The 14549-nt window shown below is 41.4% G+C and overlaps 1 protein-coding gene across 1 annotated transcript in view; it reads right to left on the bottom strand.

The window, feature by feature from the left end:
- Positions 1 to 11765, bottom strand: part of LOC306835355 (cadherin-10-like) — a 36599-nt gene extending 24834 nt beyond the window's left edge. The window contains exons 1-2 of the mRNA XM_079361836.1: positions 11467 to 11765; positions 4188 to 4514 (exon numbers count right to left, since the gene is read on the bottom strand). Of these exons, the coding sequence (XP_079217962.1) occupies positions 4188 to 4397 (210 nt within the window). The 5' untranslated portion in view covers positions 4398 to 4514; positions 11467 to 11765. The remainder of the gene's footprint in view (positions 1 to 4187; positions 4515 to 11466) is intronic.
- Between the last annotated feature and the right edge of the window lie 2784 nt (positions 11766 to 14549).

The following is a 14549-nucleotide window of genomic DNA, read 5'->3' as shown; positions in this document are numbered from 1 at the left end:
CCACATGTAGTTTAAAACCGACTACAATCCACTACAGCTTTGAAAAAAAGTGGCATTTATTATGTTTCCCACACAGCCTTCACAAAAATCAAACCTTAGCAGTACCCAACTATATTTGCAGGGATTTAGTGGCTCCCCTTTCAAGGCCTTGCAGCACAAACACAGCCTTTTCAAGGCCTTACAACAGAAGCACAGAAGAGAGCCTTGATGAGTAAAATCGCCTTGCACAAACACTGAGGAATTGTCAGTAAAGCAGCAAAATCATTGGCAATTCTTGTCAGGTCTCTGGTAAGCATTGCTCGCTGCTGCAAGGGGGAGATAGCAAAATAGAGCGCGGAACGGATACAGGATAATTACTCTTCCTCACTCTCTCCCTCTGTCTCTCAAGACAGGAAGAAATTCTGTACCATTGGAAAACATCAGTATAATGCACCGGCATACTCTGCAGGTTAAACTTACAGCTTAAGGTATCTCTGGTTTTGCTTTGCATTTTTTTTCCACAAGTTCTGCAAAATTCATGCAAAAAAGAAAAAAAATGTATCGAGCAAAGGCCCTGCAATATCTCAAGGATACTTATTGGCAAAATATTAGCACAACAAAGCGAGCTACCTTGAATATTGTAATTTCGGGCACTGCATTTTCTTTACAAGGAACAAGACAATGAAATGAGGCAGGAATTTAATAGGATTTTGTTCACTTCAAACACGCCACTCAACTGCTCCAGGATGCAAAGTTCGGGGTTGTATTGCTCGGCATTGCAAGTGTTCACACACTCCACACAGCCCTGCTTAAGAAGTAGGGCACCACAGCTGCACGCAGCGAGTGCTCACACTCATTAATGGCCCCGTGAAAGTCAGTTAGAATGAGATTTGAGGGTTTTTTTTCTTCCACGCTTGACACATGCAAAGCCACTGCATACTATATTTACGAGAATAAAAATGTATTATGTCTCTTTTTCGGCGTTGACTATTTCTGAGTAAGTGCTTCAATAGCACTTTAACCGGCCATTCTTTCTGATCTTTGTGCGAAGTATCAGTCAGCAACACTCAGTATGCGAGCCTTAAAGCGGCGTGCCTTTTTCGACACCTTGATAAGCAATAAAAGCTACATTTATTATATGTTGCAGGAGCAGAAGTGCTCTCTTTTGTGCTACCAAGCAAGCAACGTGAGAGTGTGACTGTTCTTTACATCCATTTTTGACTGCCCTAATCAAGAAATCAACCTCAAGTGACAGTCAGTGAGTGTGTGTGGGTTGATTGGAGAGGTTTGAATGTGAAATAAACAAGGCCTCCCACAGTGCACTGCAAAGGCCATTAAGTGATCTTTATAAGGAAGGCTATCCAAGCTCTGATGGCTTTGTGCTGGCCTTGAAAGTGCTTTATTTTGCATTTGGTCTCAATCTTTCTCCCTCTCTCTCTCGTTCCCCCTCTCTACCTCTTTAATCTTTCTGCCCTTTTCTCTTTGCGTTTAAAAGTTTCTAGCCCTCGTTTGATTGCCTCAGCTCTTTCTGTCCTTCCATTCGGTCATAACATTGTTGGTATAAATTGGCAATAATTCAGTCTTTAGTGCTTTAGTGACATCCACAACTTAGATGTGTCTGCTAAATTTTGGTTGAAAAGAAAATGAAAAAAAAGAAATCAAAGGTCCTGTGAGGAAATTTTAACAGGTTATGAAACTGACTGAAACTGAAAATTAAAGCTGATGCCTTTGTATGACCAAAAACAGCAGACAAGACTTGCCAATCAATGATCGATGAATGAATAAAGTCACATAGGGTTATTTTTAAAGCTGCCACAGAGTAAGTCTCAGCAATGTACAAACATCCTTTATCTACAGAAAAGTTTTAGATGCTAAATGTCTGCACAGGATTCCTAAGTCTCTCTTGATATGGGCACCTGACTCAAACAAATGCAGTTGCTTCAGAGATTTAAACAAATCTCTTCATCTTTCCAGAACATTGCTTTCTCTACATCTATCTCTAAACAGTTCAGCGAGTAGTCACAGCTTCTTCCTAAAAGGACAGCAACCGTATGTAACTGCTCCTCTACCCCCCTGCATTAGTAATTTATTACAGCCTCATGTTTTTCTGACAGTTTAATAGCGACTGATATTGGACACAGGAAGAGAAGAAGAACTTGTGAACGTGATTGCTGTCATGGTGCAGAAGTTGGGCGCCAGAAAGCATCAGAGAAAGGCGAAGAAAGCCACGTCGCACCACTCACTGGCATATCAAGGCATGGCCCCATTTAGAGTCAGCATTTGCGTTGCTGCTTCATCACATAACACAACAAGGTGAATTTCACCGGCCGTCGTGATTGATATGTTTTCATCTCCCACCTGCTTTTCCATTCTATTCCATTAATTTTCCGTTGTTCCTTTCTCTCCACCACATCAGGATGATGGAATCTGCAAAAGAAGTTGTCATATCCCCCTACTCAACCTCGCACAAGACACTTGTTTACTCCGGAGGATGAGGTGTGTGATGAAAGCCAGCTTCCTCTGAGAAAATTGGCTGTCGACAGTCACCTCATTTCCCTCCCTCGGGTTGATAACTGTAGCGTTCCCCATCACACCTGTCTTTAAAGTGCTGGCACGGATGAGCTGACAAGAACCTCTCTGATCTAGTTGGCTGAGAAGAAGGAGCATTGTCCTAAAAACTTTCATTTTCTGGAGACAGATTATTGTGAGGAAGGTGTCGTGCAAGTGCTGAAGTTGTTTTATTTAATTAGGTCTACAAACGATTATTCCGACTGCTGGGATCGCTACAGTCGGATGTCTTTCTTAGGTTTGACTTGTCTAGGCCTTTAACTAGTTCATAATTAAATCGTCTTTAGTCAACACAATAACAGGCTTTGTCAAACTTCCACACAGACTTATGAAGATGTTCTGTGAAAAAAGTGTTGTTGTTGTTGTAAGAAGGATGTGTTTTTGGAATGGATGGAAGTAAGTTTTAAAAGTGTATTGCTATTTTATTTTGTTAATTTTTGAGTGTCCTGTGCATGTCCTTGTTTGCTGACCCATTTTTCATTGGAGAAAAGTACAACACTGTACTTCTGTGCTCTTGCGCTTGCTATTTTGGGTGCATTCAAACATTCACAAGACAATCTTGACAAAAATTCAGTGCGCTACAAGTAGCTAACGGAAGACCTCGTGGTTGGTCCAAAGTGTCAAAAGTGACTGATTGGTGCTGGTTAGGGTTGCTAAAATTAGCGTTCCCAGGCCTACATCTACTCTCATTATAAATTGCACACACATTTTCAAGTACATTGGAATAAAAAACATCCATGAGTGCACTAAAGAACACCACCCTTAAGTAGGCAGCAGAGTGATATGACCCATAAACTGAAACATAAAGAGCGATTCATGCAGCGTCACTGGATCAGAGCATTGTATGCTCATTAAGGTGGATTAGAGCAGCAGAGCAGACTAGCATGAGTCAGCAGTTTTACAAGTTTGTCTCCACAGAGTTTAAGAAACATAAGCCTGAGAGTACAAGTGTATATGGTGTTGTTTGTTAAGCATGTTAAGTAAATTAAATCATTGTGATGCTAATTCCATTAGCCAGTTGAAGGCATTTTCCAGTTCAAGCTAACTAACAACAGTATAACACCTCGGTCTATTTATGAGAAAGCATTGCTCCAGAAAAAAAAAAAAAAAAACATCAAACTCACTCAATTTAAATCTAGTATTAGATATCTCTTTTCTTTAATGACTGTGGTGATGAAAAGAGCTAGCCAAAATAAAGTTGCAGCCTCATAGGCGTACGACTCATGTACCCAAGAATTATTTAACCTGGGATGATGAGGTGTCTGATGACAATGGCTTAATTCAATTTTAAGATAAAGCCACTTTTTTCCCCCGCAGTTTCGATCACAAAAAGATATTAATACATTGATTTGCTCAACAGGAGATAAAAAGGTATTTTGATTTTTTTTCGATACAGTGTTCATCACTGTGTGTTTTTACTGTTGACACTGTGATAAAATGCAATATTTGAAAAGAACTGTGAAAGGCTGCAGGCGAAGAGAGGAGTTAGCGTGCCGTGTATCTGATCGCTCCAGTTAACTGTGCCTGTAACAGCCAGATTCTTGGCAGCCCATTCGTCTTCAGCCAATTACATCAAACACTTCTTTAACAAGCTAAACCTTCTATAATTAGTCTTCAGACAATGTGAGTGGACATGTTACCTTGCCGACATATTGATGGTCATTTCCTGTGTACTCCTCCAGCAGAAAGAATTGATTCCACATCCATCCACGTTTGGAGCGCTGCAGAACCCTCCCGTCACTCTCCGGCATCCCAAACAGATTTCCTATATTCCCAGGCGGGAAAGGCAGGGCAGTGCTGGGCCACAGGATCGAGAGCATCAGGAGGAGCAGAACCTGATTGATTATCATGGTATCCAATTAGCTGGGAAACGTCCTGGACGACTTGTGAATTATGGTAATAGGCTTCTTGTAGGATGTGTTATCAGAACAGACATTGTATTCCTCTCTTTGATGTCCTTCAGATCCCTGTGAAAAGAGGAAGCTTCAGTCAGGAAACACGTCCAGAACACTTACATGTACGTCTTTTACATTAAGCTTCAAATCCTATACAGGGTAGAAGAATCCAAGAGACAGCTTACAGACCACAATAGTGAGCAGCTCTCTCTGCAAGGTAGTATAACTCAAAGGTCAGAACAATGGAGGCAACAAAATACTTGAACCATGTCACTTTTCATGAAAACAAGAATTACATACAGGACGACAAAGTTTACGAAGTTGGTTGCAGAGAATCCTAAACTTTTTTTTGGTTTTCTTTGCCCCCTTTAAATCCCATCTCTAAAAGTACCACCTTTACTTTAATAAGAGTAAACTTGTGGGTCAATTTGGCATATTACGGCCTGGGCGTTTGGTAATATGGGTCACTACTGCCTGTGTTTCAGAAAATGACACTGCAAAGACTCAAGTCTTAGCCAAAGTATTTAGTATCTAGGTTCAAGGTGAGATTTCAAATAACACTACCTATGCATCACATTCAGCCGATAAACATCGTATTACAAGATGCTTACAGCCAAATGAGATATTACATCTTGATTAGTGCATTGGCAGGCCAGTTTTACTTTTTCCAAGCAATGCAATAATCACAGCTGGACACATGTCCGTTAATCCATTCATTGCTAGTTATTGACAGAAATCTGCGGGGCTGCCATGGGAGGGCTACTCTCCAGTGCTGGGAGAAAAGAACCTAAGTAAGAGGTTTCTACGGCTCATATAGAGGCATGAGGACTATGTCATGACTTGCAGGAAAAGCCGATTCCTGCCCTCTTCAGACATATCCTGGGATTACTCCAACATAGGTTTACCTCATGATCAAAAACTTGGCCCACGTTTCGTGTGTGGGCATCCACAATTATTCATTTAACAATATATAGGAAATAAATCTGCAAAGTCTTTGGGGATTAGCCTCCAACATAATGACTACATGTGCTCGAAAGGGTTAAATGAGGCGGACGGCAGGATAGGATAGCCCCCTCCCATTGAGTCTAGACACTGGGCGTGATGGTGAGAATAGGAGAATGCAGGATCTTAAGAGGAGTGGGTTTTCAGAGGCTGTATCTTAAGTCTGCTGAGTTGGAATGGAGGTGGAGGAGGGTCGCTGCGATCACACTAAAATCACAAACTGATTGTGGAAAAGAGGGAACAGGTTTTCATATTTGTCCACGGCAGGATGATTGGTTTGGAGAGACGGGTTGGATTTTTTACTCAGAGTAAAGGCCCTAAATCAGCTGATCGGCAGAGCAGGGAGACGGAGGAAGAGGTAGAGAGGGAGTGGCTAAATTGAGTGAAGAAATTGGATACTTATGCGAGAGAATATAAATTGATGAATACTGTCGTTGTTGACTACATAAATCTCAGAGGGGAGAGAGAGCGGAAGAGAGAACAGTCTTCAAGTATTAAACCCCACCTTAGGAGAAATATTTGGGTATGTCTTATGTCATAAAATTGTAATTATCCAATAAGGAGAAAGCATGCGAAACTAATGGAAGTGATTAATGACTAAGAGAAATAAAAAAGCCACTGCAGAGGAAGAGACTGCGATCACTGTAGTGCATCAGCAGCGAAATGAATGTCAAACCCAAATGAAGTTTAATAACTGCCGCTACAACTCGCTGTCATGTCCCCGTCTCTCTCTGTATTTGAGGTGTAAAGGAGCGAGCCGCACTAATTATAAGTTGCATTACTGATCCGCAAACAGTACTTCACAGCCGGTGAGTGTGTTTGAACAGCACAATACAGGCACCTCCAGGAGCTGAACACTTCTGACAGGAGCAAAAGGCACGGCTGTAAAAAGGCTCGACTGAAAGGCAGCTCTTTTTATTTTTTATTTCCTGCGACGCTCTCGTTTGATTTCTAACGGACACGACACAGGAAAAGTACATTACTGCACAGTTTTCAAAAGGAATAGAAAAAAGTGCTTTTTTTTTTGTTTAGTTGTGTCCAAAACTTTCACTCCTATACATGTGTGCGTACATCAGGGATGGTAAGGTGTTGTCCTGATATGATTTTACGACGAATAAACCGGAGAATCATCAAAATGATCCCCCTGTGTCCGTCAAATTTGTGCCTATAATAAGGCTTCTCGTGTTATTGGTAGACTCCTTCCAATACTTCACTAAGGCTCTGTCCCTATTAGGACTCATCCTGATAGGTAATTTGGGTATGCATGCATAATTGATGCTCTTTTGGAAGTTAATCCTCATAAATCTTGCCTCTCTTTCCAATAGAGCCCATTTAGTAGTTCCCCTCGTACCAGAGTTATCCAGACAAGCTTTTATTGAATCCCTAAGGATGGGGGGGGGATGCTGCGTAAAGGCACATGCTACTTCCACAATTCCTCTTTGCTTTTGTTCGGCACGCGCTTAAGTAAGGACTTTAATGTCAGCGGAGGCATTTGCTATGAGCAAATTAGTATTAGAGTTCCATTGATGAATATAAATGAATGTAATCCTTTGAATAGAAAATCAAATAAGTGAGCTAATGAGATCCCCACGTAAATCATTCTTAGTCGCTCAGACAGTTTTAGCCAATTAAATCTGCAATCGTTTTTAAATGCCACCCAAGTTTACAGCGTTTTTTTTTTTTTTGTCTGAGTTTGTCAAAGTTTTTGACTCATTGTGCTTCAATAAATCCAGTGAAACACAAAGAACTATGGGGGATTTCTTGGTAGGAGCTACACGGGGTGCACCAGAGCTGACAAAAAACCTTAAAAAAAACAAACTCCATGAACATGTTGAACTAGATAAGTAAGATGTGAGTCGCAACAGAGATTTCTTTATCTGATGCCAGGACAGCAAGTACTGAGCACATCAGTGCTACATTTTTAATGTTATTTTCTTGTGCATGCCCATAATGTGGCATGAGCGTGACACGTGCATTCCCGAAATCAGGAAACGCCGCCTTGCAATTAATCTAGTCTGATGCTTGTGATTGCATTTTCTAATTATCATTCCAGCCTGTCCTTGAGTTTTAATAGCATTCTGGATATTAATCTTTGATGTGGTGTGCCTATTAAGCATTAGGGCCGGTGTGTGTCTTTCCAGAATTCTTCCAAACACTCCATTAACTGAATCCACGCCAGATCCTATAGACTCAAACAGAGTTATCTCAACTTATTTAGCCCATTAAAAGCGGAGTTTATGAAGAAAAAAAAAGTTGTTTATGATTAGATTAAGTTAAAGACAGCTTATATGACTTGGCATTAAAAGCTAAAGATGTGAAGGGATGGGATAGTTAAATATGCTTTTTAAGTGTTTTCCTCGGCTGTTATTCTTAATCTTGGCTAAGAAGCACTCTGGCGAGATGCTCGGCTGTGCCCCACTTCTGTAATCTGCAAAATTATACATTCTTGTTTTGCTGAATAAGAATATCTTTGATCAGATATAAACTAGCTGTTCATCAGGATATGCTTCCTGGAAGAAAAAAATAGCACAGCCTTGCACATTAGTCTGTATAAATTTGTATGCACATGCAGCTCCAAAAATTGAACACGCAGGCTTTCCCCACAAAAACATTAAACTGAGCGCTGCAACTAAGCACTTTTATGGCTCCTCTGACTTTAAGAGGACAATAATTATAGGTGCAATGTGCAGCACAAGTCTGGCTGCATGGTAAACCTTTTCCAGAGGTCTTGCATGCATAATGAATCGATGATACGTCATATATATGGGAGACTATAAACACCTAAATTGACCATCTGCTCCCGATGTTGCTGCAACCTTTGGCACAGATTATTGTAAACATCTTCCTGTCTACACGGTTTCAAAGCAGCGTTGTACTCGAACCCACCAACTCCACTAAGTAAAACCTTTTGCTTTTTTTCCCCTGCAAGGAACATTTCCTTTTCCTGAATGGATCCTTTTATGAAGGTGGCAAAAGTCTTCCACTCATGACAGTGCTGTATGTACTTTCCTTTTGTATCTTCTACTTTGTCCCATTTCTGGAGTAATTTTCTCTGCTGCAGTAATTGCGTCATCATATGTATTTCTTTTCTTCTTTCCGTGCTATGAATGATGCTAAAAAGCATAGTGACCCTTTGTTTGTTCACCGCCTTCGCCATGCATTATGGGAATTTTTGAATGCACCATGTGATGCAGGCCTATAATAGTTACCAGCATACATCCAGACACTACCACAAAACAGAGAACTCGCCATAAAACAGAGGGTACATTGGGATACTGTAGCGTGAGCTTTGGGTAAAAGACCATTTTCTTGATATTTACGTCATTCAGTGTATGTTATGTTAATTGATATACGTTGCACATGGACACATGAGTACGCAACCTGATGCAGAACCAAAAGATACTCTGTCATATGGATTCAATTTCAGTTCCTCAACATTCAAATTTCTCATAGTGCAATGTACAGATTTCACATCAGATTTTCAAATGTTCTAAACAGATACAGTATAATGACCATTTGTATGTAATCTAACAGTTTTTTTATTTATAATTTTATATGTTTACTACCCAAAAATAGATGCAACTTGACCTAATTTCCTCTGGGATCAATAACGTATTTTAGATTCCGTTTCCAATCTCGTCACAGAAGCTTTAACCCCTCAAACCAAGAAAATCACACACACACACACACACACACACACACACACACACACACAAGCACACTCGTTCAAACACAAACGCAGAGCTTCAAATGGATGGCAAGGCACACTGTAATTAAGCATCCGCCATCTAAATCCTCCTACCTACTGCATACATTTAATGCAAATGTTTCCACTGCTGGCATAGAAAGACCATTTAAAAGACAGCGTTTTGCTCTTCTGTTGAGGAATTCAACAAGTGGCTGTATTTTAAAAACCATAAATAATCCCAGACAGATATGGATTCATTAGGAGGAAGCAGTGGAACAAATGGAGAGAGCAGAGCAGTGGACGAGTTGCAAGGTCATAAAACCATTGTCACGATTTGTCCGTGTGATCATTTTTACCTGCACCATTCATCCGGTAACAGGTTTGACAACTGGGTAAATGCAGTTCCTTTGCAGCCACAAACACTAACTACATATCAGAGAGCTGGCTGTAAACTAGTGTGATGTGATTGGCAGTTTGAGTAGCTCCAGTGATTGCTCGCCACCACTGACAGACCAACAGAGACAGACAGAGTGTAAATCTAGCATGAGGGGCGTCGATGCACCAAGATGCAGCAGCACCTGTGCAAACCTCCACTTGGTGGAGCCCTAGTCCTTCCTCATCTCCTGTCTCCACCGGCTGCAGTCTCTGGCAAACCTCAGCAAGCTTTACTCATGTTTTGAAATCCTCTGAGCAATTTCTTTTTATTTTTTGTGATACAGTGCACACTTCCTTGTTGAAAAGCTACTCGAAAAAAGAGAGGGAGGGCCACTTTTCTTTCTTTTTTTTTTCTTGAAAAGAGTGAAAATACAAGAAAAAAAAATCACTTGATTTTTTTCCAATATTGGGATGACCTCAGAAGAGTGTGTGCCGACTGAGGAGGGAATAAAAAAAGTGAAGATCGGACAATCGTGTGAAAGAGATCATATCTTCGACAAATCACAAGAAAATTCCTACAGGCAACAGATACCACCTGGATGTGAAAAACTGGGCCTTGTATTGAAACAAAAATGTTCTTATTCAGTCTAGAAGTTCTAATGTAATCTCCTCGTCCTCTATTTCCCCCCTGATATGTTACAACAAATAAATGCTCTTGCTTAATTCTCTAAAACAATCTGTGTGAGCGCTCCTGAGAGCCTCTGTGCCCTGAGTGGGGAGAACACATTCCCACCTCTTTTTCATTCCAACGCCGAAAGGTCACTCCATATCTGACTATAATTCAGGGCGCCTGTTAGTGGCTAATTTGCGCTAAACAATAATGGCTTTACATGGGCGACCTGGAGCACACTAGCATACCCTACAATATCACTTTAGTGGTTGTTAAGCTGTCAGAGTGCGAGGCGGCAGGCAGCACACGGAGGACTGAGGCGCTCACAGCAAGATAGAGAGAGAGAGAGAGAGAGAGAAGGAGAGAAACAGAGGGGGAGAAGAAAAAGAGTGAGGGGTTGGATTAAGTTTGTGCTGTGGAGGATATGCACATGTTCATACTCGGCAACACTTGCCGGGTGCTCTCGTCTCGCTGCTCGAACACGGCGATAAACACCTCCATGCGCTTTTTTTTTTTTTTTTTGGAGATATGAATGGTACAGTGCCTCTCCATCAAATCTGCTCACAAAGTGTGATTTGCCGTCACTGCCTCATCACTCACACACAGACAGATGAACACACACACACACACACACACACACACACACACACAGACACTGAAACAGGTGCACAAACACTTTAATTTTTAGATTGCACCTGTGTGCACATAAACTGTTTGCATCCACCGGTGCAGAGTATGGACTCAGATCAGTACTTAGTCGCATGCAGCACTTTGTAAAAAAGTCCATCTCAGTCATTAAAAAGGCACTGAAATGTCCACATTAAAGTGACATATACAATATGTGGCAGGTTGATTATTAAAATGTTTAAAGGTGAATTCACACATTCTCTAAACATGGTTTAACATGTTTGTTCTATGTGTTTTATCAAGTTTTATTCATAGAAAATCTAAAACAAAAATCCACATGTGAATAAAAACACTTTTTAGAATTCGTCTCTGGTACTGCCCCATACACTTTCATTCACACCTTGTGCGTAAGTAAATTGTAAAGACCAATATGAATGTTATTACTGGACAGATTTTTTTTTTTTTCCTCACTTCAGAGAATTGATTAATCTCTTTGAAGTTGCAACACTTTTTTTTTTTCTACCAAGAGCTGTCCACACTGATTCATCCGTCTGACTCTGTCACAGAGCAGGAAGCAGATCTCTCCCCCCCCCCAGAGTCGGGGAGGCAGACACAAAAATACAAATATGTCCTTAAACCTTAATCAGAAAAAAAGCCCTTACCTTTGGTTTTCACAGCTTAGCATCCATCTGTGTCAGTGAGTGCGCGGCGGGCTGTGTTCCTACTCCTTAGCAGTGCTTAGCGGCGGAGAATCTGACTCCTCACGGCAGTGCTTACATTCCAAGACTGACAACAGCACAGCTGGTGCGAATGTGTATGGGAGTGTGTGTGCAAGAGGAGGGGAGAGAGAGAGAGACTCCTGGCTGCTTCCCTCCCTCGCTCTATGCTTCTCTCTTTCTCTCTGCCCTCCCTCGCTCCATTTCTCCTCCCCGCTCTCTGGCTTCTCTCCCTTTTCCTCTTCTCTACTTTCTTTCTCTCATCTCTCTCTCCCTCTGTATCTCTCTCTCTCTCTCTCTGTCTCTGCCCCCCTCCCTCCCTCCCTCCCTCCTCCTCCTCGCTCTTTCTCTCTAGCAGTGCATCACTTCTGGCGGTGGATGTCACCGAGGCTGAAGCTGAGGCGACTCTGTCCCTGATTGGCTGCCATTCACAAGTTAGCGATAAAGGAAAGAAAGAAAGAAAGAAAAGGGAGAGAGAGCGAGGAAAAACAGGAAGAAAAGCAAAAAGGGGAGGGCAAGTAAGAGGAGGGGAGGAGGGAGAAAATAGTGCCCTCACATCCCAGTGAGCATCAGTTGACTGTGGAATGGAGAATCGGGGGCTGAAGAAAAGGGTGGACGCTTGGAAAAAAAGCACAGAGAGACATTTATTTTTTTCTTACTGTGAATGCATCTAAAGAGCGCTTTTGCATAAGAGGCTGCTATGATGGATCATCTCTGTGATGTTTGATGTCTAAAGCAATCGGCCCCATCTAATCTCTTTTTCAATGACAGTGGAATGAAGGAGAAAAAGGCCATAACTTGTAAATCATGCAGCCACACAGTGATGGCTGTTTGAAAGGGGGAGTTTTTTTTTTTTTTTTTTTTCCTCCTTGCCCTGTTCAGCTTCATCTTCATCCCCCCCCTGGTCTGTGTTGACTTGGCCGGGCGGTGTGTGGCAGGTGCACACGGCGTCCAGGCACTCTGTCATCTCTTCTCATTATATGCCCCGTGTTGGATGCATATCAATACGTCTCCATATATTGAGAGTGATATAACATTTTAATTCAACTGAAGGGGAATGGAGTGGTAATATATCAGGGAGCTGCTTGATGCTGAGGGGGGAGACAGAGAGGGAGTTATTACATGCCAATATTCATCCCCCCCCTTCCGACGTGTACCTTGAACAGATATAAACGGCCGGTTGAAGTGACTTTGAAATGCATGGGATGCCGTGAACTCAGAGCCAGGGCCTGGCCTGACCGTGGATGAATAATTGAGGAAGAAAATAGAGGCACAGTTTGTTTTTTTTTCGAACCGACCTCGTCTGAGCTTAAGTTTTATCTCTTTTTTTATCTCTGAATATCAGTGTGAATAGATAATCAGCTCCAAGTCTCCGCAGCAGATAAATAAAAATGCAAACAGGCCAAACTAATTAACATCGGAACAAGCGGCGAGGTAGCCTCTCTGTGATAGCAAGCCAAGTCCTCGCTGTTCATAATTCACTCCCTCGTTGTGCTTACGGTGCCCAGAGATTAAGAAAAAAGTGTGTGCGTTTGTACATTTGTGTGCATATGTTTGCTTGCACATGTGACTGGGGGGGGGGTCATGTTTACTTACACCCATGTGTGCACAGGGTTGGATTTCCAAAGAGAGCGTGTGCTTCTTGCTAACAAGCTACTGTGGAAAATAAAGCAAGAAGCTTTAATGTGGTCATTTCTGCATAGAATTAGAATGATTTAATTCACCTGCTGTCTATGCCCCAGGGATGTTAACATCACTGCTGTTACACAAACCAAACAACTCTGTGCAAACATCAGAGACAAGCATTCAGCGTGGAAATATGTGTCACTGCCAGGATTCTCCACTAAATCAGAGGAACAAAAGTTTGGGGATAACTTACATCCTCATGGCAGCAGAGAGTCAAATAGTGGACAACAAAGTAGATCTGGTAAAAGTACAGTGATTCTCACACCTCCCATTTACAGCTTCTGGCTGGAGCTGACAGCAAGGTCCATCATTTGTTTGGGGGATATGTTGATGCCGATTTCTGGAGGGAAATGCAATATGGCATTATAGCTAGCTAGTCTTGTTGTTGAGGAGCTATGTCAAAATGATATTTACCTTTTGTTAACCAAATGACTTGTCAGCACCTGTGACTCAGTTGGTAGAGTCAGTCTTTCCTCAATCTGGACGGTTGGGGGTTTGATTCCCAGCTCCTTCAGCAACATGTCTGATGTGTCCTTGAGCAAGACACTTAACCCCAAATTGCTTTGTCAAGGGGGAAGCAATGTGTATGAATGGGATTAGTTACTTCTGATGGTCACTTTAAATAGAGTACAGTGTAAAAGCTCTTAGTGTAGTCAGAAGATCAGAAAAGTGCTACACAAGCTTAAGTCCATTTACCGTTTAGCACACAATTTGCTTTAAATCGAACCCGACCAAGCCCTTCCAAACAAACCAGTCATAGAAGATGAACGTTCTGCTCGGGTTTCTACTTGTTAAAAGATAGATATAGATAAAAGATATAAGGTAAGGCAATTTTGTTTAAATCGATACAGTTAGTGCTAAAAAAAAAAAAAAGAGTTAAGGTGCCACTTTTAGTTTCAGTATGTCACTCTTCACCCTGCCCTTTTTTTTAAACTCATAAACCACCTTCAGATTAAAATACATGTATTGAAGGGGATTGTTCATGAAAAATAGTCTGTTTTTTCACAAATGGGTAGTTTTCTTCAAAGTCATGCGTACATGTTGTTATTGTGGCCAATAATGTGGATTTGACTTAGAACTGACTCTTTTTGTTGTCTCTTTACTGGATAAATATCAAGATATGTAGTGTGTACCGCCACTCAAGTACAGACTGATTGTTTGATTTATCACTGCATTTGGTACATCAGACCCTTCAACTGATTTACATTCACAAGTTTATAGGTCTTACAATTATAAGCGAGTTAAGTAAGCCTGTAAGCCTTAAACTGAACAATTCAAGGTTAAATGTCTTATACTGAGCACTACGCTACCAGCACCCAGGGAATTATTTTTTGCATTACTTT

This window comes from Symphodus melops (assembly GCF_947650265.1).
Source record: "Symphodus melops genome assembly, chromosome: 14".
Classification (NCBI taxonomy): Eukaryota; Metazoa; Chordata; class Actinopteri; order Labriformes; family Labridae; genus Symphodus; species Symphodus melops.
This window is presented reverse-complemented; position numbering and strand designations above follow the sequence as displayed.